Genomic DNA, 25,438 nt, shown 5'->3' on the forward strand with positions numbered 1-25,438 from the left:
TAAAAAATTATTTTTTACTGTGGGATTTGGTGTGTGTCAAAATCAGAATTACCACAGGGTGCACGCGCTATGCCGGCAGTAGTGCCAATTGGGCATGAACTACCCGAGCGTCAGCCCTCCCGCGCCTTTGTAAAAGGGCCCCTTTATTCATCACTACAGCCCTCCCCCAATAAACACACACACTAGGAGGCTGATGCTCAGAAGTAAACACAGGTGCTAGAGGCCTTTAGCACCGGGGGCAGGGAAGAGAGAGAGGCCTTGAGAATTTGTTGTTTGAGCTTGAGGTGACGATGCTGAGGCAAGAAAACCTTCCCTGCCTGGGTACTGAAGAACACTCCCAGAAACTCCAGGTCCTGGTGGTGTGTAATAAAAAGGATTTTAGAGATTGCTTTACAACTCTATCTGCCTTGACTAACAAGTGCACTTGGGGTCTGTATTGTTGATTAGAAGTAATTCTGTTTAAAAATGATTAACTTTGATTGCGTGAAAATAAGTAGGAATGCAGAAGATAAGACACAGCTCTAATTAATTTGTTATGTGAAGGGAAAGATGGAACTTGTTTTCGAGTTCAGATTGGCCACCTGGACTGGGAAACATGTGACCACATTCCCACAGTATGGCTTGTTTACCTATTCTCAAGCATTCTGTAATTTTCCTTGGCTCTGAAAATAAGCTTTAGCTTAATAAAAAGCTTGTTGCAGCAGAGCTTTGAGGCTCATCTGTGGGTGGATGCATCATGCAAAAAAGACTGTTCCTGGTCATAAAGAGAATTCAGGCTTTTGCTGCAACGGGCCTCCTGGCTGATGAGATAAGGGCCTGAAATTTCTGACCAGTGATGTTGTATGTATAATATGTATATACTAGTAAAAAAGGCCCACTTCAGACAGAAATGAAACTGCCACTAGCAAAGTTTTCCCCGCAGTTGCTGCTTGGCCTCCTCCCTCTCATGTGAATTCCAGGCCCCCCTCCCTGTCCTCAGAGTTCCATGCTGTCTTTGGAGTTCCACACCCCTGCGCATCCGTCCCTCTCTGTACTCCGAGTTCCAGCCTCCCTCCCCTTCAAGTTGCAGGACCACCCCTCCCCTTCGAGTTCCAGGACCCCCCTACTCTTCCAGTTCCAGGACCCCACCTCCCGCTCGAGTTCCAGGACCCTCTCCTCCCCTCCGAGTTCCATGCCCCCCCGTCGTCCGAGTTCCACACCACCGCACCTCCCTTCCTCTCTCTCTCTGCCCTCTGAATGGAAGCACGACGTGTCCGCCTGCCCCTCGCCTTCGTAAGTGCTGGCTGTTATTTAAAACTTGTTACCCCCTCCATTCCTCCCCCCGTTCCATGCCCCCCATCGTCTGAGTTCCACACCCCCGGCCTCCCTCCCTCTCTGCCCTCCGAGTGGAATCACGACGTGTCCACCTGCCCCTCGCCTTCATGAGTGCCGGCTGTTATTTAAAACTTCTTATCTCGTGGTCCGCCGGCAACAGTGAAGTCGAGCAGGCATGGTGCTTCAGACTGCCTTTCCTTCTGTTTTCAGCTCTGCCTCTGGTCCCGCCCTCATTTCTTGTTTGCAGAAGGGCTGGACCAGAGGCAGAGCTGAGACAGATGGGAAGGCAGCAGAGCTGAGTCAGATGGGAAGGGAGTCTGAAGCGCTGCTCGCCTTCACTGCTGATGCCGGACCCCGAGGTAAGAATTTTTAAATTACAGCCGGCACGCAGGAAGGCGAGGGGCTGCCAGAGGACACGTCGTGGTTGCAGTCAGAGGGAAGAGAGAGAAAGGGTGGGAGGGAGGCGCGGGGCTGTGGAACGTGGACGGGAGAGGAAGGAGGGATGGAGGGCGGCGTCTTGCAACTTCAAGGGGAGTGGGGCCTCTAACTCGGAGGGGAGGAGAGGGAGGGGGGGCATGGAACTCAGAGGGGAGGGGGCTGGAACTCACCCTCCGCTGACTGGTACTGGCTTCCCTTCCCTCTCACTTCCCATTGGTCTGCCCTCTGACGTCATCCCCAGGGCGGACCAATGGGAAGTATGTCAACAAACCCAGGCATCCAGACAGAGATGCAAATTATTATATAGGATCTGTCTTATAGCTTTCTTTTAGTTAGATGATTTAATCATTGTATATATTTTAATCATTGTAGATTTTAGAACCTATAATAAAGGTCTCATTTACCTAATACGAATCTAAAAGAATCCACAGTGATTACTGTGTAGTCTGTGTTAGTGAAGCAGGCAGTAAAAATCCATAGCAGTATAGTGGTGGTGAGATGATTCTTGCTGTAATTCACCAGTCAACCCAGCACAGAAAGAAGAGACAGGGCTGTCTATGTACTGCGAAGGCTCTCTTGATAAGAAGGCACCCGAATTAGCCAATTGTCCAGGTAAAGATGTACCTGGATCCCTTGCCAGCAAAGAAAAGCTGCTGCTGCCACTACCATAACTTTTGAAAATGTGCGAGGTGCAGTAGTGAGGACAAAAGGCATGGCCTTGAAATGGAAAATGATCTCCCAGGATTGCAAGCTGGAGAAATTTCTTGTGAGGCCACTAAATTGGGTTATGAAAATAAGCCTGGCTGGATGGAGACTATGACAGAACTAAGAGTCTCCATGCAGAAGTGCAGCACTCAGAGATTTGTTCACCCCTCTGAGATCCAGAACCAGGCGAAAAGAGTCTTCTTTCTTTTGGATGACAAAATAGATGGAATATTGACCCATGCCCCTCTCTGCCGGAGGAATGGGCTAAATGGCCCCCAGTCGCCTTAAAGACACCAAGGTAGTTAGCACTGCCCGACTCTTTGCAGAGCTGCCCCAAGGGCACAGTATGAAAAGATCTGTGAATGGCTTTGAAAATTCTATCTTGTAGCCATGGAGAATGATATCGAGTACCCATGGGTCTGCAGTATTGGCAGTCCACTCCTTGTGAACGAGGGAAAAAACCCTTACATTTGTCTATGTACAAGGAGTGAACCTCGACCCCAGCATTGTGAGGGCTGCAAAGAGGGAGAGGTTCTTGAAGAAGTGGAAAAGGGCTTCTCGCCTCCTCAAAAGGAAGACTTTAGTCTGAGGAAAGCAAGGCTTTTGAGTGGAAGCACTAGCCTTCCCTGGTCTATACATTTGTGCATCTCGAAAACGAGACATCCACCTGAAGATGAGGCTTAGGCTTGTCCTCAGGTAGCTGCTGGACCTTGGAATCTCCCAGGACTTTAGCAATCTTCTCCAAATCTGCACTAAAGAGTAGTTTCCTCCAAAAGGGCAACTTTGCCAGACGAAATATGGATATCACATCAGCGGCCCAACGCCTCAACAATAGCCAGTGTCATTCCGAAATGGCCAAGGCCATACCCTTAGCTGACGCTCAGAGAATATAATAAAGAGCGTCTGACAAATAGAACAACCCTGCCTCTAGGGTAGGGAGAAAGTCTGGAGGCAAGTTCAATGTGGACAATTGTTGAATCCATGATAAAGAGGCCCTGGCTACAAAAGAAGAAATTGCTGCCTGAGAATTTAACGCAGCTAGTTGAAAGGCAAGCTTCAAGTAAGCCTCAAGCTTGTGGTCATGTACATTCTTTAATGCAGTGCCACCTTCCACAGGGATATTGGTACATTTAGTAACCGCAGTAATAAGGGCATCCATCTTAGAGCAAACTGCCCAAAATCAGACAGCAAAAGGGGATATAATTTGGACATTGCGCAAGCCACCCAGAGGTTAGAATCAGGGGTCTTCCACTGAGCTGCAATAAGCTCCTGCATAGCCTCATGAATATGGAAAGATACATAATAGATGGAGTAGGACCAGAGGACTGAAAAGCAGGGAAATGTTTAAAGCCTCCATAGATTTTGTGATCAACAGAGGCAACTCCACTCTCAAAAACAGCCTAGCTACAGTAGGATCACCGCCCCTGTCTGCCTCTGAAATGTTCAAGTCAAGGCCATTAGCAGAACTAGGACAATCAGAATACACAGATAAAACGTCCTCTGAGTCCCAAGGAGGAACATTCTCCAAATCCTACAAAACAGAAAGTTTTTGTTTCTTAGGAAACTACTCCTCCAAAGCAACGTGAGTGGAAGAAGGAGAGGAAGCTCGTGCTGACTTTAATAAAAAGGCCTGATGTAATAAAAGACCAAAATTCAGGCAAAAATGGCAGGGCAGAGACTTCTACCCCCACAAAACCAACATCCTGGGACAAGGTAGTGGCGGGGAACCCGCTGACAAAATAGTCTCCAAAGCCTCACGAAATGTAGGAGCCATTGGTACTGAGCCCGCAAAATCTGTCATCCCAAGTCAGTTTAATAATGGTCTATGGACTTTTCCTTTAGGAAGCCGTCCAGACCTTTTTTAAACCCCGCTAAGCTAATTGCCTTTACCACATTCTCTGGCAACAAATTCCAGAGTTTAATTACTAAATGTACTACTTTGTAGCTTCATCGCGTGCCTCCTAGTCCTAGTATTTTTGGAAAGAGTAAACAAATGATACATGTCTACTCGTTCCATTCCACTCATTATTTTATAGACCTCTATCATATCTCCCCTCAGCCGTCTTTTCTCTAAGCTGAAGAGCCCTAGCCACTTCAGCCTTTCTTCAAAGGGAAGTCGTCCCATCCCCTTTATCATTTTCATCGCCCTTCTTTGTACCTTTTCTAATTCCACTATATCTTTTTTGAGATGCGGTGACCAGAATTGAACACAATAGTCGAGGTGCAGTCGCACCATGGACCGATACAAGGTATTATAACATCCTCACTTTTGTTTTCCATTCCTTTCCTAATAATATCTAACATTCTATTTGCTTTCTTAGCCGCCACAGCACACTGAGCAGAGGGTTTCAACGTATCATCAACAACAACGTCGAGAACCCTTTCTTGGTTGGTGACTCCTAACGTGGAACCTTGCATTACATAGCTTTAGTTCGGGTTCGTCTTAACCACATGCTTCACTTTGCACTTGCTCACATTAAACATCATCTGCCATTTAGACGCCCAGCCTCCCAGTCTTGTAAGGTCCTCTTGTAATTTTTCACAATCCTCTCACGATTTAACAATTTTGAATAACTTTGTGTCGTCAGCAAATTTTATTACCTCACCAGTTACTTCCATCTCCAGATCATTTATAAATATGTTAAAAAGTAGCAGTCCCAGCACAGACCCCTGGGGAACCCCACTGTCTACCCTTCTCCATTGAGAATACTGATCATTTAACCCTACTCTCGGTTTTCTATCCTTTAACCAGTTTTTAATCCACAGCAGGCCACTACCTCCTATCCCATGACTCTCCAATTTCTTCTGGAGTCTTTCATGAGGTACTTTGTTGCCAGAGAATGTACTAAAAGCAGTTAGCTTAGCGGGTTTTTAAAAAAAGTTTGGATAGCTTCCTAAAAGAAAAGTCCATAAGCCATTATTAAAATGATTTGGGGAAACTCTATTTCTTATTCCTATGAAAAGCAGCATAAAATGTATTGTTTTCGAATCTTGCCAGGTACTTGTGACATGGATTGGTCACTGCTGGAAACAGGATGCTGGGCTTGATGGACCTTCAATCTGTCCCCGTATGGCAATACTTATGTAAGTTCCTCTCCCTTCCAAACATGACAGACATTTTCTCCAGCAAAAGCTGAACTGTTTAATTCTCCCATTGCACCATTCTAGCCACTGCCTTTAAAGCCCGAAGCTGGGCAACTGACACCTCTTACTCCTTCCCCCCCCCCCCCCCCCCCTCTGACGTTCTGGGCATATGCTCAAGAGATGTGAATAATGCACAACTTTTGAGCACATGCACCAGGCACCATCCTCCCCCTGACTTCCAAACAACCTCCTAATGCTCAATGCTAAGAATGCACCTATATTTGCATCTCATTAGCGTTGAGCATTAGGGAGTTGTTCTGCTGCGCTGTTCCAGCGCTATTTCTCCGGTGCTGTTTAATATAGCACCGGAGTTTTGAGCATTGGGGTCCAGGGTCTTTAAGCCTTTAGTGAATTCCATGTTTATTACTAGCGGTAGTAATGCACATCAGTTGGCATCCGGCCCTCAAAGCAAAAAGTACAGGCCACAATGCAAGTAGTAGTAGTCCTGGTTATTCCCTGCTGCCCTCTCCGCTCCCCCCCCCCCCCCCCCCCCCCCCACACACACAATTCCCTACCCCTAATTAAATTCCCTCTCCCAAATCCAGATGGGAAACCTTGCCCCATAGTTCATAAACCACGTCCCCAACTGACTCATATGAAGATCTGCAGAGCAAAGGGAAGCCTCATGTCAGTCAGGGCCAAAATCCAAAATGACACCAGTATATGACACAGAGTCTTAATGTTTGCTATGCATTCCTCCAAAATTTTAAACATTATCAATAGTGGTTTGCATAAATGAGCCTGCAAATCGTATAGGAAATAGTCTTATAACATGGGAGTAAAAATAGAATGTACGCAATTCCTACAATTTAAATCCGAAAGCAGAAGAGACTTGCAAATTACTGCACAGTAGTTATAACAGTCATTAGATAGCTAAATGAAAGTGGAGTCTACAATACCAGAAAACAAAAACTCAAGGGAAATTCTACAGGATCTGCACACAGCACAGAAAAGAACAGTGCTCTGCTACATTACGTTAACCATTAACACATGATCTTACATGACCCATTCATTAGGATCTTGAAATGCATCATATAGACATGAAATGATTTTTCCTAATACTTTAGAACAAGTATACTCTATCCCCATCTGTTCCCATTTCTTTAGAATCCAATGAAATATATTTACTGTTCTTTGAATTTATAGGACACTGGCACATAAAAACCTCAGCATGTAAGCTGGTTTACTGATGGTACCTGCCGATGCTGCAACTAAGCATTAGGAATTCATTAATGCTGGAATTTAGTCATAGCGCCATGATTATCATGTATTCTTGGGGGGGAAAGTACCAGCAGCACGTTTGCTAAGAATTCATTAGTATACATGCTAGGAATTTGTTAGTGCATCTTAAAATTTTAATGGGTGCTAAGTTGATAAGAAGCTCATTTTCAAGGCACATAGACTTACAAAGTTCCGTAGGTCACTATGGAACTTTGTAAATGTAAGTGCTTTGAAAATATGCCTCTATATAACTTAGTAAGTCTATGTGCTTTGAAAATAAGCACCTTAATGTGCACTATGGGATATATTAACACATACTAAATTGATTAGAGCATGTTTTAAAACATATTTGTGAATATATTTGTGAAACTAATTTTAAAAAATGGGAAAATTTCAGGAAGAATGAAAATGAGACAAATTATTTTTCGACTGTGCACATCCCTGCTAAAAATTTCATAAAGCCTCAGTCTGCATTGCGTGGGTTCTGCATGGACCGTGACCTTCCTTGCCAAGCGTCTGGTCTGAAATCATTAACCTAAGAACATAAGCATTGCCATACTGGGACAGACCGAAGGTTTATCAAGCCCAATATCCTGTTTCCAACAGTGGCCAATCCAGGTCATAAGTACCCGGCAAGATCCCAGAACAGCAAAACAGATTTTATGCTGCTTTCCTAGAAATAAGCAGTGGATTTTCCCAAGTCCCTCTTAATAATGGCTTATTGACTTTTTCTTTTAGGGAATTATCCAAACCTTGTTTTAAAACCTGCTAAGCTAACTGCTTTTACCACATTCTCTGGCAATGAACTCCAGAGTTTAATTACTCGTTGAGTGAAGAAATATTTTCTCTGATTCATTTTAAATTTACTACTTAGTAGCTTCTTTGCATGCCCTCTAGTCCTAGTATTTTTGGAAAGAGTAAACAAGTGATTCAAATCTACCTGTTCCACTCCACTCAGTATTTTAGAAACCTCTATCAAATGTCCCCTCAGCCATCTCAAAGCTGAAGAGCCCCAGCCACTTTAGCCTTTCCTCATAGGAAAGTTGTCCCATCCCCTTTATCAAGTTTGTTGCCCTTCTCTGCACCTACATCTTTTGAGATGCGGTGACCACAAATGAACACAGTATTAGAGGTGCGGTCATACCATGGAGTGATAAATTTATAACATTCTCAGTTTTGTTTTCCATTCCTTTCCTAATAAATCCTAACATTCTATTTGCTTTCTTTGCAGAAGCTGCACATTGAACAGAGGGTTTCAACGTATCATCAACAATGACACCTAGATCCCTTTCCTGGTTGGTGACTCCTAATGTGAAACCTTGCATCAAGTAACTATGGTTTGGGTTACTCTTTCCCTCGTGCATCACTTTGCACTTGCACACATTAAAAGTCATCTGCCATTTGGATGCCCAGTCTCCCAGTCTCATAAGGTCCTCTTGCATTAAAGCACTCCAAGTGGTTGCTCTTCAGTAATAAAATTCAACCCCCTTTGAGCCATCACTGTCTAGAAAGAAGCCCCCCTGTTTGCACTGATTCTCTTATTTTCCTAATATTACACTTTCTTTATAAATCAGTGGAAAGCAGCGAGCACAATGGGGGGGAATTCCATAAATGGTGTTCTGTTCAAAAATCGGTGCTAAATGGTACTCTATAAAGTGCATGCGCTTAGAACGGATTCCCATGCCCTAACTTTGGGCATCAGAACTACATCGGTTGAAACCTGGGGTACCCGAGTTAGGTGCACTGACCCAGTATTTTATAACTACGTGCCCCCCTGTTGAGATACAAACTATGGACAGTAGGTGCCCAGTGTAATAGAATAACGCACAACCAGATGTGTGCACAAATTGTAATGGGTGCCAAATAACATCAATAATTGGTTGCAGTGGTGGCCCTACTATTAGGCCAACTGAAGTGGGGGCCTCTTTCCTCCTTCCTTCCTCAACTCCCCTCCAGAGTCTACCTTCTTTTTTTGTTTTTCAAAAGTCGACAGTGGCATGATCCCTATAAGCTGCCCTGCCGCTGGCGTCTCCTCTGTACTGTGCCCCGCCTCTCTGATGTAACTTCCTGTTTCCTCGGAGGCGGGCCGCAGTACAGAGGAGACACCGGTGCCGGGGGCAGGGCAGCGTATGGGGATCGCTGCTGCCTCTGACTTTTTAAGACAATAGCAACAAAAAAAGGAAGAAAGATTCGGGGTGGGGAGGGGTGAGATGCTAGATCGCAGCTTGGGAGGTCAGGAAGAAACGTGATGCTGAGGGGCCGGGGGGTCGTTTCATCCCTGCCTCTGATGGCATATTGCCTTAGGCAGCCCCTGATTGGTTGTTAGCAGCCAATTATTGATGGTTCTGAGCTCGTTATTCAATTAATTTGTACGTGCATCTCGGGCGCGAACAAATTTGGGTGCCACATATAGAATCACTTTTATTTGGTGTAGCAACAACCCTGCTAATGGGACTATAAACACTGATAATAAACAGACCTGTCAAAAGGCTTCATGCCAAAAGGACCCCATTTAGCAGTTAGTTGCATTTTAATCCCACTATTTAAAGGACAGTAGGGACATATGGTTAAAAGTGAGGTATCTGTAAAAGATACTGTCATAAGAGGGAAGTCAGAATGTTTCAACAGAGAGGATGCAGTAGAATTTGAGGTAACTCAGGTGAACTTCAAGCTCAAATATGAATGCTTTCTGATTACTAGAAGTAATGGTCAGCAATAAGGAAGTTTTGACTAGGGATTTAAAAACCACAGATTTTATATATACAGATTCTAGAAGTCTATCACAGAATCAATAAGAATAAAATGAACCCTGCAGTGGACAACGAATGTTACCGGTGTTAGGATGTGCTTTAGTAAATGACCCCATAAATGTAGCTATAAACGTGGAGGGTAATTTTAGAACAGGTTGCTTAGGTTGGGAGGACAAATAAAAGCCAAATTTTGGCCTATTTTATGGACACACAGGGACCTATGTCTCTACATATTTATAATTTTCCCACAAAAGCTGCAGAAACTGCAGCTAAAATAAAGCACATGACCCATGACACTGCCCATGCTCTTCCTCCAAACATACCTGCACTCCAGGTGCATAAAGTACGTGCATTCTTGTCATCACATGTATGACAACAGGATAATGAAGGAACCATTAATAACTAAAAATATATACTGAAAAGACACAGCAGACTGAATTACGGGTTGTGTACGCTCAGGGGCAGCCCGACCATTAGGCTACCTGAGGCTGGGGCCTCAGGCGGCACTCTTTCGGGAGTGGCATCGCCCCCTTCCTTCCTACACCCCGTTCCTCAATATTACCTTCTTTTAACGTGTTTTTTTTAACCGGCAGTCGGTTCAAAACTCTGCTGCCCGTCTCATCTTCCGCCAGGGTCGCTTTACTCATACTACCCCTCTCCTCAAGACCCCTCACTGGCTCCCTATCCGTTTTCGCATCCTGTTCAAACTTCTTCTACTAACCTATAAATGTATTCACTCTGCTGCTCCCCAGTATCTCTCCACACTCGTCCTTCCCTACACCCCTTCCCGTGCACTCCGCTCCATGGATAAATCCTTCTTATCTGTTCCCTTCTCCACTACTGCCAACTCCAGACTTCGCGCCTTCTATCTCGCTGCACCCTACACCTGGAATAAACTTCCTGAGCCCCTACGTCTTGCCCCATCCTTGGCCACCTTTAAATCTAGACTGAAAACCCACCTCTTTAACATTGCTTTTGACTCGTAACCACTTGTAACCACTCGCCTCCACCTACCCTCCTCCTCTCTTCCTTCCCGTTCACATGATTTGATTTGCTTACTTTATTTATTTTTTGTCTATTAGATTGTAAGCTCTTTGAGCAGGGACTGTCTTTCTTCTATGTTTGTACAGCGCTGCGTATGCCTTGTAGCGCTATAGAAATGCTAAATAGTAGTAGTAGTAGTAGTAGCAGTGGCAGCGATTCCCATACGCTGCCCTGCCACCAGCACCCGCCTTTTCCCTTTACTGTAGCCACCTCTCTGATGTAACTTCCTGTTTCCTCAGAGGAACTTCCTGTTTCCTCAGAGGCAGCCACAGTAGAAAAGAGGCCGGTGCCAGTGGCAAGGCAGCATATGGGAATCGCTGCCGCCACCAGCTTTTAAAAAAATGTATAAAGAAGGTAAAATCAGGGAACAGGGTGGAGGATAGAAGGGGGGAGATGCCAAAACTTGGTCGGGGGGGGGGGGGTAGCATCTTGCCTTGGACCGCCCCTTTAACTCTCACTGATGTTTGGTGTTCATATATTAAGTTTAGCCCTCTTCTAAGGGTCCTCAACATTTAAATCTGCTGTGCAGTCTCCCTTGCAAATAAAATTAACAGTTAAAAATGTCCTATTTACTTTTTTTTTCTTTTAACTTTGATGAAACCAATCAAACCAAACAGTAGTCTAATCTAAGCTTTAGTAGATATGAAACACTTGCCTTGATTTTATAATAAATTCAACCAAATTTAACCTATGCCCTTTGGGTCTATTAATTCCATCTCAAAGAAATCTAGATATAACTCCGTCTATGGCTTTCACTATGATAAGTACTTTTATCCTATCCCCAATTACTTATGATGGTGAGCATACTTAGGGCTAGATTTACTAAGCGGCGCTATGGGCACTTTAGTGTTTTTTAACACGCATAAATGGTTTACGCACATTAAACGCTAATGCAACCTTAGAAATGTGTAGGCGCATTAGCGTTTAACGTGTCTTAAATTTACAGGCACGTTAAAAACGCTAATGCACCTTAGTAAACATACCCTTTAATCTATATAGTTTCTCCTTTTAGGGTGATTACTTCATAAGGTTTAAGAAAAAAAAATTGTAGCTTTTAATTGGGAAACAGGGATTATCCTATTATAGACCATGCCTTGAATACACAACAATCGAAGAAATCAGTGTTAATAAGCAGACCACATTCTCAATATAAACAATATTGTGGAAGCAAGGCTGTGTGGCATGAATTTTAAGTAACCCCCTCCCCCCCAACCTTGTCTTGTTCATTATGAGGCCTTTTACAAAGTTGTGGTAGCATTTCTAGCGCGCGCTAAAAATAAGCATGTGCTAAACGCTTTAGACGAAGTAATAACAGAAGAAGCAAATCCTTGCAGAAATAGGAATTGTACAACACCAAAACGAAGATGACTCAAGAATAGGCAGATGATGCTTTAGATGGTCTAAAAGTTTATTTTAAAGCAGATGACACTCGACTCAGTTGTGTTTCAGCCAAAAAGGCCTGCATCAAGAGTCTAACGTAAAAGCATAAATAAATACATTATTTAATAATGTAAAATTGTTTAATATTTTCATTTAATTTGATTTTCACAAATGTTCTTATTTTGATTTCTTATGTATTTATTTACTTATGCTTTTAAGTTAGACTCCCGATACAGGCCCTTTTGACCAAAACACCGCTGTGTTGAGTCTCGTCTGCTTTACAATAAACATTTAGACCATCTAAAGCATCATCTGCCTAATCTTGAGTCATCTTCGCTGTGGTGTTGTACCAAAAGCTAGAGATGCCCATATATTCCTATGACAGTAGTCACTAGGCATACATAGAATTTAGATAAAGAAGGGAGTACGTAGTCAATCTATCTCATTATACTCGACTTCACATGAGATACGTCCTTATTCAAAGACAATAGTCTAATTAATCAAAGGCGCTTTAATAGGATCATTGAGCCTGCATTGTGTGGGAAAGCGCGGGGTACAAATGTAATAAATAAATAAATAAATAACTAATAAATCATCAGATTAGCGTGTCTGCCTCTATAGTGTCTAATTATGAGCCAAGCATGTTTAGGAGGCAGTACCGCAATCCTCATCGACCCCAAATTTAGTTTTTTAAATATTTTTTTCATTATAATATTCACTTATATCATTTATCTTAATTTTCCATACTTATTGTCATCTTTAGATTCCAAATTAATACTTAGCTTTTCAGCTTCAGTAAATAGTACATAATAGAGACCCGATGTCACCAACATAGATCCATGTTTCGCTGTACGCTGTCTCAAGGTAGTCCCCTGTTTTCTCAAAGCGGTAAAACTGGCTTGGCTCATAATTAGCCACTATAGAGGCAGACACGCTGATCTGATGATCCTATTAAAGCGCCTTTGATTAATTAGACCATTGTGTTTGAATAAGGACGTAGCCTTTGTAAAAGACCCCCTATGGCCATTAACCCTCTCTTCCACCTGTTGTAAAACCTTATATTTATAAAGTGGCACTTCATAATGCATCTTGGCACGATGAATGGTCTTTTGTTGAATTCTTTCAGTCTATACCCTTTTGATACTGACTGACAACAGCATACAAAGATACCCCATATTTCCAGACTGGTCCTAACTTAGAAGGTCTACAGAAGAAGTTTCACTTCTTTTGCCCCTCATGCTGGCACAGAATCTCAAACATATCTCACCAGCAAGCTTTACCAATGTGCCAGACCTTTTAAGAACAAATTTTGAAGTCACTACCTGGCTGGATACCTTCTTTTCCTTATGTATCTCCCGGCTGCCTCTCCTCCTCAGTGAACTCTGAAATGAGAAAGATGAAATCGCACTTAATTACGGACAAGTCGGTGGGACCCTCCAACACAAGTGAACCAGCACGGAAACATTAAAACAAAATGACACTGCCCCTTTAAGGAAACCGAGTTCAATTTGATGTTTCTTGATCATGGGAAAAAGGAGCTGTTTCTGGCAATAAAAGGGCAGGTGGAAAAATAGTAGTAATTGCAGCAAAGGTTAGACCAAAAAAGAAATAAATAAATAAAGTATGTTTGTTGTACGATAACTCCTAGAAGGCAAATACTGATATATTTTTTGGCTGGGAGTAATTCAAGCAAATTATTCACACTTCATATCCCACCAATTTTATAAGTGCACACATGCACCCTTGCAACGTTCACAGTAAAGGCAAAATTAAGGATGCAACAGCATTTTGCAACTGACATAAAATAATAAATCCACCAGTTTTACAGTAAATATGACTGATTCACTTTCATTATATATCAAGATGAAAGAAAATATGCTGCTGCTGGTTTTGTTTTCAAGTTCTTCTTACCCATGAACTCCCTCCCCTCTCCCCACCCACACAATATTATCTCCATGGTTTGTCTAGCACTTGAGAGTAAAGTACAAGCTGCATCCATAGGTCACATACAGTTCTGACATTTTTTGTTAACATTTCTGTGCACCTCAAGTCATTATTTGGTCCTATTACTCTCACTTTGGGGCTCCTTTCTTACTTTATTCTCTAGTTTCAACTGCATGGGTACACTGTCCACTTGCCCCAGAAGCTCACCACATACGGATCCATCTATTCCATCCCTCACTTCCTTACCATGAATAGTCCACGCCACTCCTGGAATCCAACTCCCTCTACTTGCAAAAGAAAGCAGTTATTATGGCTCCCACATCTGTCTGCCTGAGCTTCCAACAGTCAGGGGTGCTCAAGCAGAAAGTATTACCGCAAGTTTTACTGGCCGAGCAATGCAGAAATGGTTTCAGCAAAACTCAAGTGAAACCCATTATTGCACACTGCATTAAAATGCATGGTAATGTGGTCATTAACAATTCCATGACCAAGCAATTAAATGTCAGGGAAATATTTTGCCAGGTTCTGAGCAACACAGAGTTAGTCGAGAGAAGCAGGTCTCTAGCAGCACCTTCTCTCTCACTCCAACCTAGCCAGCTTGTCCCAGACTGCTTTTGCAACGGTCCCTGGCAGTCTTGTGGTCCCTCCCAACCTAACCTGACCCCCCTATCTCCAATATATTAAAAACAAACAAAAAGACCTAGTAGTCTAGTGGCCCTGACCTGCCCCTCCTTCCTCTTCGTTACTAAAAAAAAATTACCTGGTAGCTCAGTGGCTCTGACCAGACCCAAACTACACCCCTCCCTTCCTTCCAATATATAATAATAATTGCCCTGGTAGTCTAATAGTCCCCCTCCCTTCTCCCACTTCCAAAGAATTCCCTGGTGTCTACTGGGACCCACAAATCCTGTGACCCCTTGTCCAGCCACTTCCCAAACCCCATACTTTAAAAGAGGTAGGAGCAATGCCCACTCGCTCCTGCTTCTGATATTGTCATCTTCAAAATGGCGGTGCCCTGCCCCACCCCAGGCAGTACATCCTGTGATGCACCAGGCGGGGTCAATCTGCAGTGTAAGGGAATTTTTTCCTTATATGGCAAATTGACCCTGCCTCGTTATTCAAATGTTCAAATGAGTGCTCGTTGAGATGTTTCACTTGTATTGTGCTAACACTGTCATATCTATGTTATATGAATGTGCTTTCCATGCTGCATATTATGTATCACTAGTAAAAAAAGGCCCGTTTCAGTAGGCAATGAAACGGGCGCTAGCAAGGTAATCCCCCCCTCCCCACCACCACCCTCCCTCCCTTCCTTCCTCCCGAGTTCCAGACCCCCTCCCTCCCTTCTGAGTTCCACACCCCCCTCCCTTCCTTCTGAGTTCCAGACCCCCCTCCCTCCCTCCCAGTTCAAGGCCCCCTCATGCCCCTGTCACCGAGTTCCAAACTCCCCCTCCCTCCGATTTAACCCCCCCCTCCGCGTTACTGACTCCTGGATCCCCCTTCCGTGACCCTGTCGACCCCCCCCTTTCCGCAGAAAAACCTCCCCCGACACTGTCGCGTACCTGTGCTGTCATCCGATGTTGTCTTCGCGTCTGCGCCGGCATTATTCAGGCAGGGGGAAGAGTAGGAGAGTTTAACCGCCCTCGACGTCATCATGTTTTGACGCGAGGGCGGGCCAGAGAGACATGGAGACTATAGTACAGGTTCGCGAGGGCGGCAGCTAGTCTCAAATTTTTTTTTTTGTTTGCGCGTGCCACTTCATGATGTCACTCTGATCTACCGACAGAAGCAGACCACCTCCGAGGGATCCACGGTCCCAGGCAACGTTCAGAACTTTGGAGGTGAGAATTATTATGCAGGATTTGTATTCTGCTGACATTTATCATATTTCTCTTATATGATTGTTCTACTGTGCTGTTTAACATGTCTATTTCTGATATCATATCAAGTTACTCCAATTTCTAGGATTCAATTTGCCATCTCCAAGTTTACTTCATTGGGTATTTATACTTATTTCACTATTATGTTGCTTATAAAATTGTAAGTTTTATACCAATCTGCATGTACTGTACACCACTGGGTAAATATATATCTCAATAAAGAAAGAAAATATTTTATATATGCAAGCAATAAGAAGGTAATACTATAAATAAGGTGCTAGTACTGACACGCCAAATGCAATGACGATGACAATTGAAGCTTTTGTATCGCCACTACCTTAAGCTCAGGTCAGAAGGAAGAGAGTTCCACAATTCTGGGGCAGCCCCTTGTAGGGTTCTATTCCATGCAGACATTAATTTAAAATCGTTTACAAGTGGGAAGCACGATCTTATACAAATGTATGTCGCGCTGAGAACAATCGCCAGTTCTCAGCTTCATAAAGAATGTCAAATGACATAGACTTAAGACCATTTAAAATTTGTAATGTAAAACATAACATTTTAGAAATCAATCCTAGCAGGGAACTGGAGCCAATGTAATTGTTTTAATAAAGTGCTAACTTTATCAAATTTGATTTAAATACAACAATTTTTACTACCACATTTTATAGAAGTTAAACCTTCCTCAAGGATTTTTTTTTGTCAAACCTACATATAAACACATTACAATAATCAAGGTGAGACAAGATGATGGATTGAGCTATTCTTTGTAAATCGTAACTGACAAAATAACTACAAATTCCCCAAAACAGTTCTGACTAAATGCATTATTTGAGCATACATTTCAAGGTAGGAACTGATATAAACTCCCAAGACTTTGTATTGAAGTATTTAAAGGAAAACCCTTGCCATTAATCTCTACATGATTACCACCATGGGCTGTTTCTTACCCCCAACCCAAAACATCATCTTAGCTACATTCAGTTTTAGGGCAGAAGCTTTCATCCACAATACAATCCTATTACAAAAATATTATGGACCTGATATTTAAAATGATTTAAATGGCCAGGAGAGGCTCCTGGTCATTTAAATCGCCTGTCCATGGCTAAATGGGCATTTTCAGCAGAACTTATTCGAATAGTGCCAGTTAATGCTCAAACCAAAAATGGCTATTTTGGGGGAGTTCCAGAGCTCTGTTGGCACTTAACCGGTTAAGATAACCACATAAATAGGATCACATAAAATGCAGTCCTATCTTTATACGGTTCACCATGGCTGGTTAAGTGCTGAATGTTGCACTTAGGGCCCCTTTTATAAAGGTGCGCGCGCTAACCGAATAGATGCCCATATGAATAGTATGGGTGACATGGTTAGCGCATGCTAAAAAAAACCCTAGTGCGCCTTTGTAAAAGACCCCCTTAATGTTCTAGCCACTTCCCTATACCTGGAAATTCAATGCCGGAGCCTGGACATGGCCTAGCATTGAATTTCCAGGTTTAACACCGGTGGTGGTGGTGGTCAGCAAAACGCTGATCGCAGCCAGCTGACTGGGTCCTCAATATTTGATAAGCTTCAGTGACTGAACTGGAATAATTACCTGAACATCATCCGCATAAGTATAGTAGAATAGATTCAATGCCCAGATTTCTCTTAATAGTGAACTATGTAATACTTTAAATAAAACAGGTGAGAGGAGTGTGTTCTGAGGAAGATCACAACTAGGACGCCAAGTTTTTGATGTTTCTCCATTCCTCCTAATCCTATCATTTTCTTTTTCAGAAACTGAGAAAATCACTTCCAGACAATACCCATTATACCAATGGCATCAACAAAATACCATGATTAACCTCATTGAATTCTGATGCCAAGTCAAGCTACATAAAGATGTCTGCACCTCCCTTATCAATTATTTGTTTTAAATCAAAAAGTAGGGCCAGCAAACAAGTTTCTGTACTATAATTACTCCTAAAATTGGATTACACGGGTCAACAATATTAAAAGCTCGCAAATATTCCTGTAATTGGAGACAACCACCAACTCAATCATTGCTGAGAATGGTGCATTACCTATTGCTTGGTAATTAGAACAACTCTTCATATCTTTCTTGATGTTTTAAAATTAGAATTAAAATCGAACAAAGAACAAGAAAAATAAACTTGTTCTAACGCTAAAGCTACAAACGAGGCTAACCAGAGTAATCATGTCAATGGAAGATCTTTAAATGATGATGATGGGCAAGGTTCTAAATCACAATAACCTTTAACAAGGGCCCTGTTTACTAAACCACGCTATAGGCGCGCTAGCATTTTTGCGCGTGTTAAAAATGATAGCGCACCCTAGTAAACAGGGCCCCAAATTTGTTAATTACTTTTTTTTCAAATCAGCATAGGAAATGGGAGAAAAATCATCCGTATTTGATTTACCAAAATTTCCCAACAATTAAATTAAGCAGATATAACAGCTTTAGGGCCCTTTTACAAAGCAGCAGTAAGCACTAATGCGTGCTTACTGCAGCAAAAATGGCATATTGAAGGGCGCACTGAGGCAGTAATTTTGCCATGTGCTACCCATGCACTAAAAAATAAAATTTATGTTTTGGCGCAGGGGGTATTGTCTGGGGGGGGCAGAGGGTGGGTGTGCTGTACTCGGTTAACGCAGCTACACTGCGCCATGTGCTAACCGATTAATGGTGGCATTAAGGGCTCATGTACTAAGCTAATGGCAAAATTTGCACATGGCCATTAATACCAAAAATAGGAATTTTGGCCATTTACTCCGGTGGCATACATTGCCTTAGTGTGCAAGAAAGATGTCCACATAAGTGCGCATTAAGGCCACATTTTACTGCTGTTTGGTAAAAGGGCCCCTTAGTTTCTGAAGTATCATCAGCAATGTATGAAAATGGATTTTTAACAACTACAGTTTTTTGTTCAAAAAAGTCAGCTAATTCAAGATCAGAGGGACCGTCATCTACTTCTAGCATGTGGGAAGTATTAAATAGAGAGGACACTACGTGGAATAGGTTTCTAGAATCATTCCCATTTGATCTCATTGTCTTAAAATGGTAATCTCTTAGCTAAATTAATGTGCGTAAATGATTAGAATACAGGTAATTAGGCACATAAATGCCGAAAATCCGCTTACGCACTATTCTGTAAATACGCACATTTTACATAGCACATCTTTGACAAATGGGAGTACACGTGGGCGGAACTCCCACATTTTCATAGTATCCTATAAGTTAGAAACAAATCTCTGGGATTTAGGCGCAAACATTTACAGCACCTCTATGGCAGGTGCTAAGTGTTTCTGCTGGCGCCTAACTACATCTATGTGTATATACATCGTTTATAGTCTAGGGGCCCTGTTTACTAAGCTACGCTAGAGGTGCACTAGTGTTTTTAGTGCATGCTAATGATTAGCGTGCGCTAAACACTAGAGACACCCATAGGAATATATAGGTGTCTCTACTGTTTAGCACGCACTAATTTTTAGGATGTGCTAAAAATGCTAGCGCACCTTAGTAAACAGGTCCCTAGGTGGCTAAATATAGGTGCACCATTATACAATTGCCCTCAATGTGTGTAGTTGGAGATAGAATAACAAAGAATCCAACTTATCTACCAATGAACTTGCTTTCTGTCTCAATATCCTATATAATAATTTGCACCTCCAACGTTCCATGTCTGGTCTGCCTGGGTTCGTAACATCTCCTGACGTCAGCCAGCCTCCAGGGTTTCATTCCTCCTCACTGTCCTGCCCCCGCGTCAAGACGTAATGACGCAGAGGGCGGAACAGTGAGAAGGAAGGGAACGCTGGAGGCGAGCTGACGTCAGGAGGGATGTTACAAACGAACAGAAAGCCAGCACCAGCCAGCCAGAGAACGTTCAGGTACAAATCGAGGAGAGAATCGTGGGCCATCGAGGGGAGGGAGGGGGGCAGGGAAGGGCAGGGCAGAGGAGATGGGACAATGGATGGGGTGGGAGGACAGTAAAGGAGAGAATCGCGGGACACGGATGGGAGGGCAGGGAAGAGGAGAATCGCTGGACATGGAGGGGAGGGCAGGAGAGAGAGGAAAAAAAAGCTTACATGACAGCCTTCCTAGGGCCCGTTTCATTGTTAAGGAAATGGGCATGGTTCCCCTAGTGTTAAATATTTAGCATGCATTGAAAGGTGGCTTTATTCCTGCTATCCTAGTACTTTTAAGTCCAAAAAATAAAAAAACAAACAGGAAAGAAAAATGCCAGCATTCTGTTTGCCAATCAACTGCAAGTTTACCTCTCATGGCTCAGTGTTACCCTTTATTGCAATCAAACATTAAATCATTAACAGGCTCATTTTCGAAAGAGAAGAACGCCCATCTTTCGACACAAATCGGAAGATGGGCGTCCTTCTCCCAGGGTCGTCCAAATCGGTATAATCATAAGCCGATTTTGGACGTCCCCAACTGCTTTCCGTCGCAGGGACGGCCAAAGTTCAAGGGGGCTTATCGGAGGCATAGCGAAGGCGGGACTTGGGCGTGCCTAGCACATGGACATCCTCGACCCATAATGGAAAAAAAAAGGCGTCCCTGACAAGCACTTGGACAACTTTACCTGATTGTGTTTTTCTTACAACCAAGGCACAAAAAGGTGGCTGAAATGACCAGATGGCCACCAGAGAGAATCAGGGATGACCTCCCCTTACTCCCCAAGTGGTCACTAACCCCCTCCCACCCCTAACAAAAATATCTTTAAAAATATTTTTGCCAGCATCAGATGTCATACTCAGCTCCATCACAGCAGTACAGGTACCTGGAGCAGTTTTAGTGGGTGCAGTGCACTTCAGGCAGGTGGACCCAGGCTCATCCCCCTCCCTACCTTTTATGTTTGTGGAGGAAACAGCAAGTCCTCCAAAACCCACCACAAACCCACTGTACCCACATCTAGGTGCCCCCCCTTCACCCATAAGGGCTATGGTAGTGGTGTACAGTTGGGGGTAGTGAGTTTTAGGGAGGTTTGGGGGGCCTCAGCAGACAATGGTAAGGGAGATTGTTTCTGGGAGCATTTATGAACTCCACTGCAGTGCCCACCTAGGGTGCCCAGTTGGTGTCCTGGCATGTCAGGGGACCAGTGGACTAGAATGCTGGCTCCTCCCATGACCAAAGGGCTTGCATTTGGTCGTTTCTGAGATGGGTGTCCTTGGTTTCCATTATCGCCGAAAATCAGAAAACGACCATCTCTGAGGACAACCAAAATTTCAAGATTTGGGCATCCCCCTGATCGTATTATCGAAAAAAAGATTGGAAGTCCATCTTGTTTTGAAAATATAGGTTCCCCCGCCCCTCCATCGGGACGTTTTGCAAGATGCCCTCAACAAAACTGGGCGTCCCTTTCGATATGCCCCTCCACGGGTCCCCTTTTACTAAGAGCGTTAGCGATTCCTGGTGCAGCAATGGGCTTTGTCGGCATTGCTGCACAGGAATCACTAGCCACAATTTGGTAAAAAGAGGGACCTAACAAAAAATTACATTCGTACAGAAATGAGCCCACTGGAGAGTGTGAAAGATGGTGGGGAAGAGGGAGTATGAGGGGAATGAAAGGGTGGGGGGGGTGATCATGTGGTCAGATAGGGTGCAGAGGGTACCAGAGTGTGTGGGATTATCCTATATCTTCCTCATCCTAGCACCTCTCTCTCACAGATGTGCATATATACCTACACACATACAAAAAACACCTCTTCACAACATATCCATACCCCCAAGACATTCAAATGCAGCTCATGTACTCATAAAACATGCTTAAAGTTTAAACTTTAACGTTTAAAGGGGAGAAATTTCTAAACATACCCAGAAACTCCTTAACGCGTCTAATGTCTTACAATGTCTTCTGCTATACCACTATCTATATTCCTAATGTTTGTTAATGTGTTCTGCAATACCACAATCTTATGTTTCATGATCATGTAACCCAAATCCTTCTGTAAAACCAAATGTACATCCTCTTCTCATTTCCAGTATCCATGATGTATTGTAAGCCACATTGAGCCTGCAAAGAGGTGGGAAAATGTGGGATACAAATGCAATAAATAAATAAAAATAAATAAAGTTGTCATTTGTCTTGTTTCTGCCACCAATCGTCCCCGCTATTTTTCTGGTGTCCTAGCTGCATACAGGTGTTTTATGAGAAATAAAAGAATTTATTAATGTTCCCTGGGGATGCATTTCTTATACAAGATCTGCATGCACCTGGAGCGCCAGAAAAAAATGTTTTATTTTCCTTTGATTAGAAAAGCTGTAAAATGATGCATAAGAACCTTGAGCAGCCTTTGAAATTTAACAATTTTCCAATGTGATTCCTCCTTGCTTCCAAGTTTAGAGTTAAAGTGCTTGCCATTGCAATCCCTGGCTTGCCCCTCCATCAGGGCAGCGTACCAAGGACCAGGAGTCATAAAACAGATTGTGCTTCAAGCGAGCTGGGCACAGTCAGGGCTAAAGTCCAGAAGGCCGAAGGGTAATCTTCTCTGGGTACTCTCAAGTCCACTCTCATTCAAAAAATGACCAGCAGTCGTTGAATTACCACTTCAAACTGGTTTTACTTAACAATAACTTAAACACAGTTCAGAACGTGATATGTACAGTGAGGGCACATAAAAGTTTCAGATCAGCTTCAGACACAGTCTCCTTTAATTCCCAAGAACATAATGTGAACAGTCATTGTATATCAGCAGAAGGGTTTCTCTTTTTCATCTGTCCCATCCCAGTTCAGGATTTCCCTCTGAACACCCATAGAATGTCCTGCCAAAAATGAGGCTTCCCTGCTCCCACTTCTCCTACCCGGGGTGTCTTCTTCCCCAAGCACTCTTTTTCACTCCCAAGTTGGGAACTTCCTGCAGGCACCCTCTGCTCTGTGGCTGGGGCTTCATTTGCTGGATATTGTGAAAGTCCTCCCGTTAGTGTCCAGGACTTCCCCCTTGGTACTCAGATCTCGGCTGGGGTGGGCAAACAAAGACCTTGATTTCTCAGACACAATCCCTTTTATCACTTTCTGGCTCTGCTCAAATGGGCTGGCCCTTCCCAAATCTACCCATCAGGTTGGCAATTCCAACCCTTGTTGCCTTAGTGACCTCCCTGAAAATCCTCCCTTCACTACCCTAAAGCAGGGGCAATTTTTAGGGAGGTCACACTATAATAGCAAGGAGAGGGTAGGACAGCAAGTACAGTAATACCTCGGTTTTCGATGACTTCGGTTATCGTCAGTTTCGGTTTTCGTTGATTTTTTTCCACAAAAAATTTGTCTCAGATTTTGTCAGCATGCCCACGTGACCTTGCTGCTAATTTTGCAAAAAAAAGGGCAACCCACGCATTCTCCTGCTCATTGTGGCGTTGTTTCTCGTTGTGTGAGCATCACTCCATGCGTCTAGCCAAACAATTCCATTGCTTGCCAGTGTTTCTGTGCTTTTTTTTATTGATTGCGAGTGCTAATACACAGTGTTATTAGGCACGGCAAAGGTGCGAGTTCGGACAAGTCTGGGGCCGAAAAATTTGTGTCTGAATTCAAAGATTACGTAGTGGCTGAAGGATTCATCCCCCAACAAGTCTTCAACTGTGATGAAACTGGCCTCTTTTGGAAGAAAATGCCAAAGAGGACGTTCATTACACAGGAGGAAAAGGCACTGCCAGGACATAAGCCTATGAAAGATAGGCTAAGTCTTTTGTTGTGTGGTAATGCTAGTGGTGATTGTAAAGTGAAGCCCTTACTGGTGTACCATTCATGAGAGAGATTTTGAAGGGTTTGAGCCTTCCCCTGATGACTCTACACATATGGTGCAGTCAGTTGTTGATTTGGGAAAGTCCATGGGTTTGGAGGTGAGTGTAATGTGTTTTTGGTATGTATTTTGGAGTGTCTAGAACATATTAATTGGATTTACATTGATTCATATGGAAATAATTGCCTCGGTTTTCGTCAGTTTCTGATTTCGCTGATTGTTTTCGGACAGATTATCGACGAAAACCAAGGTATCACTGTATATACTCAGCTGCTGCATCACTGTGTTGCCAGTGCCACTGATGTTTTAGCTATGGGGTTATCCTCTAACAGCCAGCCTACTGCCGCCCCTTTCTGCTTTCTTGGTGATGACAGTAATCAAAAGAAGATGGAACAGGGAAGAGGAGGAACGCAGAAGTATTCCTGCCTCTCCAAGAAAATCACGTTTCACACATAGCTCTTGTCCCTGCTGCATAATTTAATTAGAAACTGTCTAAGCAACACTGCATTTACAGATCTTGCCCTGCAGGCTGAAGACAACAGGCACCAGAGAGAACACTGCAGGAGCTGCCAGAGCACAAGCACATGTAGAGCAGAGGCTCAGAGCTGTGAAGCCAGAATCAAGGGAAGGATGACACAGAAGGGAAGTCACCGTGGGAAAGTCAGAGAGATGCATAGAGAAAATAGGACAAAGGATGACAAGGAGGAGATGAGGGAAAGGAATGGGGAAGGAAGGCGGTAGGAGGAAGCTGCTGCATGTGGGAGGGGAAAGAAAACAGCTGTGGACAGCAGGAACAAGTATATAGCCTGCTGCTTGGCACAGGTTCTTCCAAGCTGTGTGTACATGGGAAACAGAGAAAGACTTGGCTGGGGTACCAGGAGAAGGAGAAAGGTTAAGTAGGTGCGTGAGACAGCAAGGACAAAAAGTGAGAAATGGACTTTAGTGTCTCTATCCAAGATGACGATTGTGGTTTGCAGTGTGCATATATTTAACTACAAACTTAAGAGTGGAGGAGTGGCCTAGTGGTTAGGGTGGTGGACTCTGGTCCTGGGGAACTGAGTTTGATTCCCACTTCAGGCACAGGCAGCTAGCTCTTGTGACTCTGGGCAAGTCACTTAACCCTCCATTGCCCCAGGTACAAATAAGTACCTGTATACAATATGTAAGCCACATTGAGCCTGCCATGAGTTGGAAAGTGCGGAGTACAAATGTAACAAAAATAAAATTAAAAAAAAAGATGGGTATAAGAGACTGTCTTGTGTGAGTGGATGTGTTTTAGAGAGGAAGAGAGACATTGTCTTATATTCTGTGACAGGGGAGGCTGTTTATATGAGACTGGGGATGTGTGAGAGAGAGGTTACAGCTGCTTATGTTTGTGTCTGAGCCTGTGTGAGAAGCTGTGCTTGTGTACAGTAGAATCAGCAAGGAAGGATGCATGCATGTATGTGACTAAGGTTTTCACTGTATTCATTTATGAATAGAACAGTAAAACAAAATTAAAAAGAAAAACAAGAGGTGTGATGAATCATTTCAACACAGAAAAACAAGCCACTTTAAGCAACAGAGATATGAAGACGACATAGAAAACATTAGAAACAAAAGGGGGAAATCTGATGTACTATATTGTAAATATATTAATCTGATGGAAGGAGAATGATCAAAGACAGAGCCAAAAGGAGAATGAGATTTACTGATCACATACTCTAAGAATATGATACAGGGAAAGTGAAATGGAAGAAAGCAGAGAATAGTCTGGGTCAATTAGAAGGAGGTACATCAATACGTGAGCTATAGCTCTATAGTCAGTTTCCCAATTTTGGGAAAGCTGTTAGAGGCAGTAGTAGCTGCCCGTGTGGCAAGATTACTTGGAAG

The 25,438-nt window shown here is 43.3% G+C and overlaps 1 protein-coding gene across 1 annotated transcript in view; it reads right to left on the bottom strand.

Annotated features, from left to right (window-relative positions):
• The window catches only part of MTCL1 (microtubule crosslinking factor 1), a 474,698-nt gene that overhangs the window by 106,030 nt on the left and 343,230 nt on the right, over positions 1–25,438 (bottom strand). Inside the window, exons 14-15 of the mRNA XM_030187538.1 lie at positions 21,488–21,491; positions 13,319–13,378 (exon numbers count right to left, since the gene is read on the bottom strand). Of these exons, the coding sequence (XP_030043398.1) occupies positions 13,319–13,378; positions 21,488–21,491 (64 nt within the window). The remainder of the gene's footprint in view (positions 1–13,318; positions 13,379–21,487; positions 21,492–25,438) is intronic.

This window comes from Microcaecilia unicolor, chromosome 1 (assembly GCF_901765095.1).
Source record: "Microcaecilia unicolor chromosome 1, aMicUni1.1, whole genome shotgun sequence".
NCBI lineage: Eukaryota > Metazoa > Chordata > Amphibia > Gymnophiona > Siphonopidae > Microcaecilia > Microcaecilia unicolor.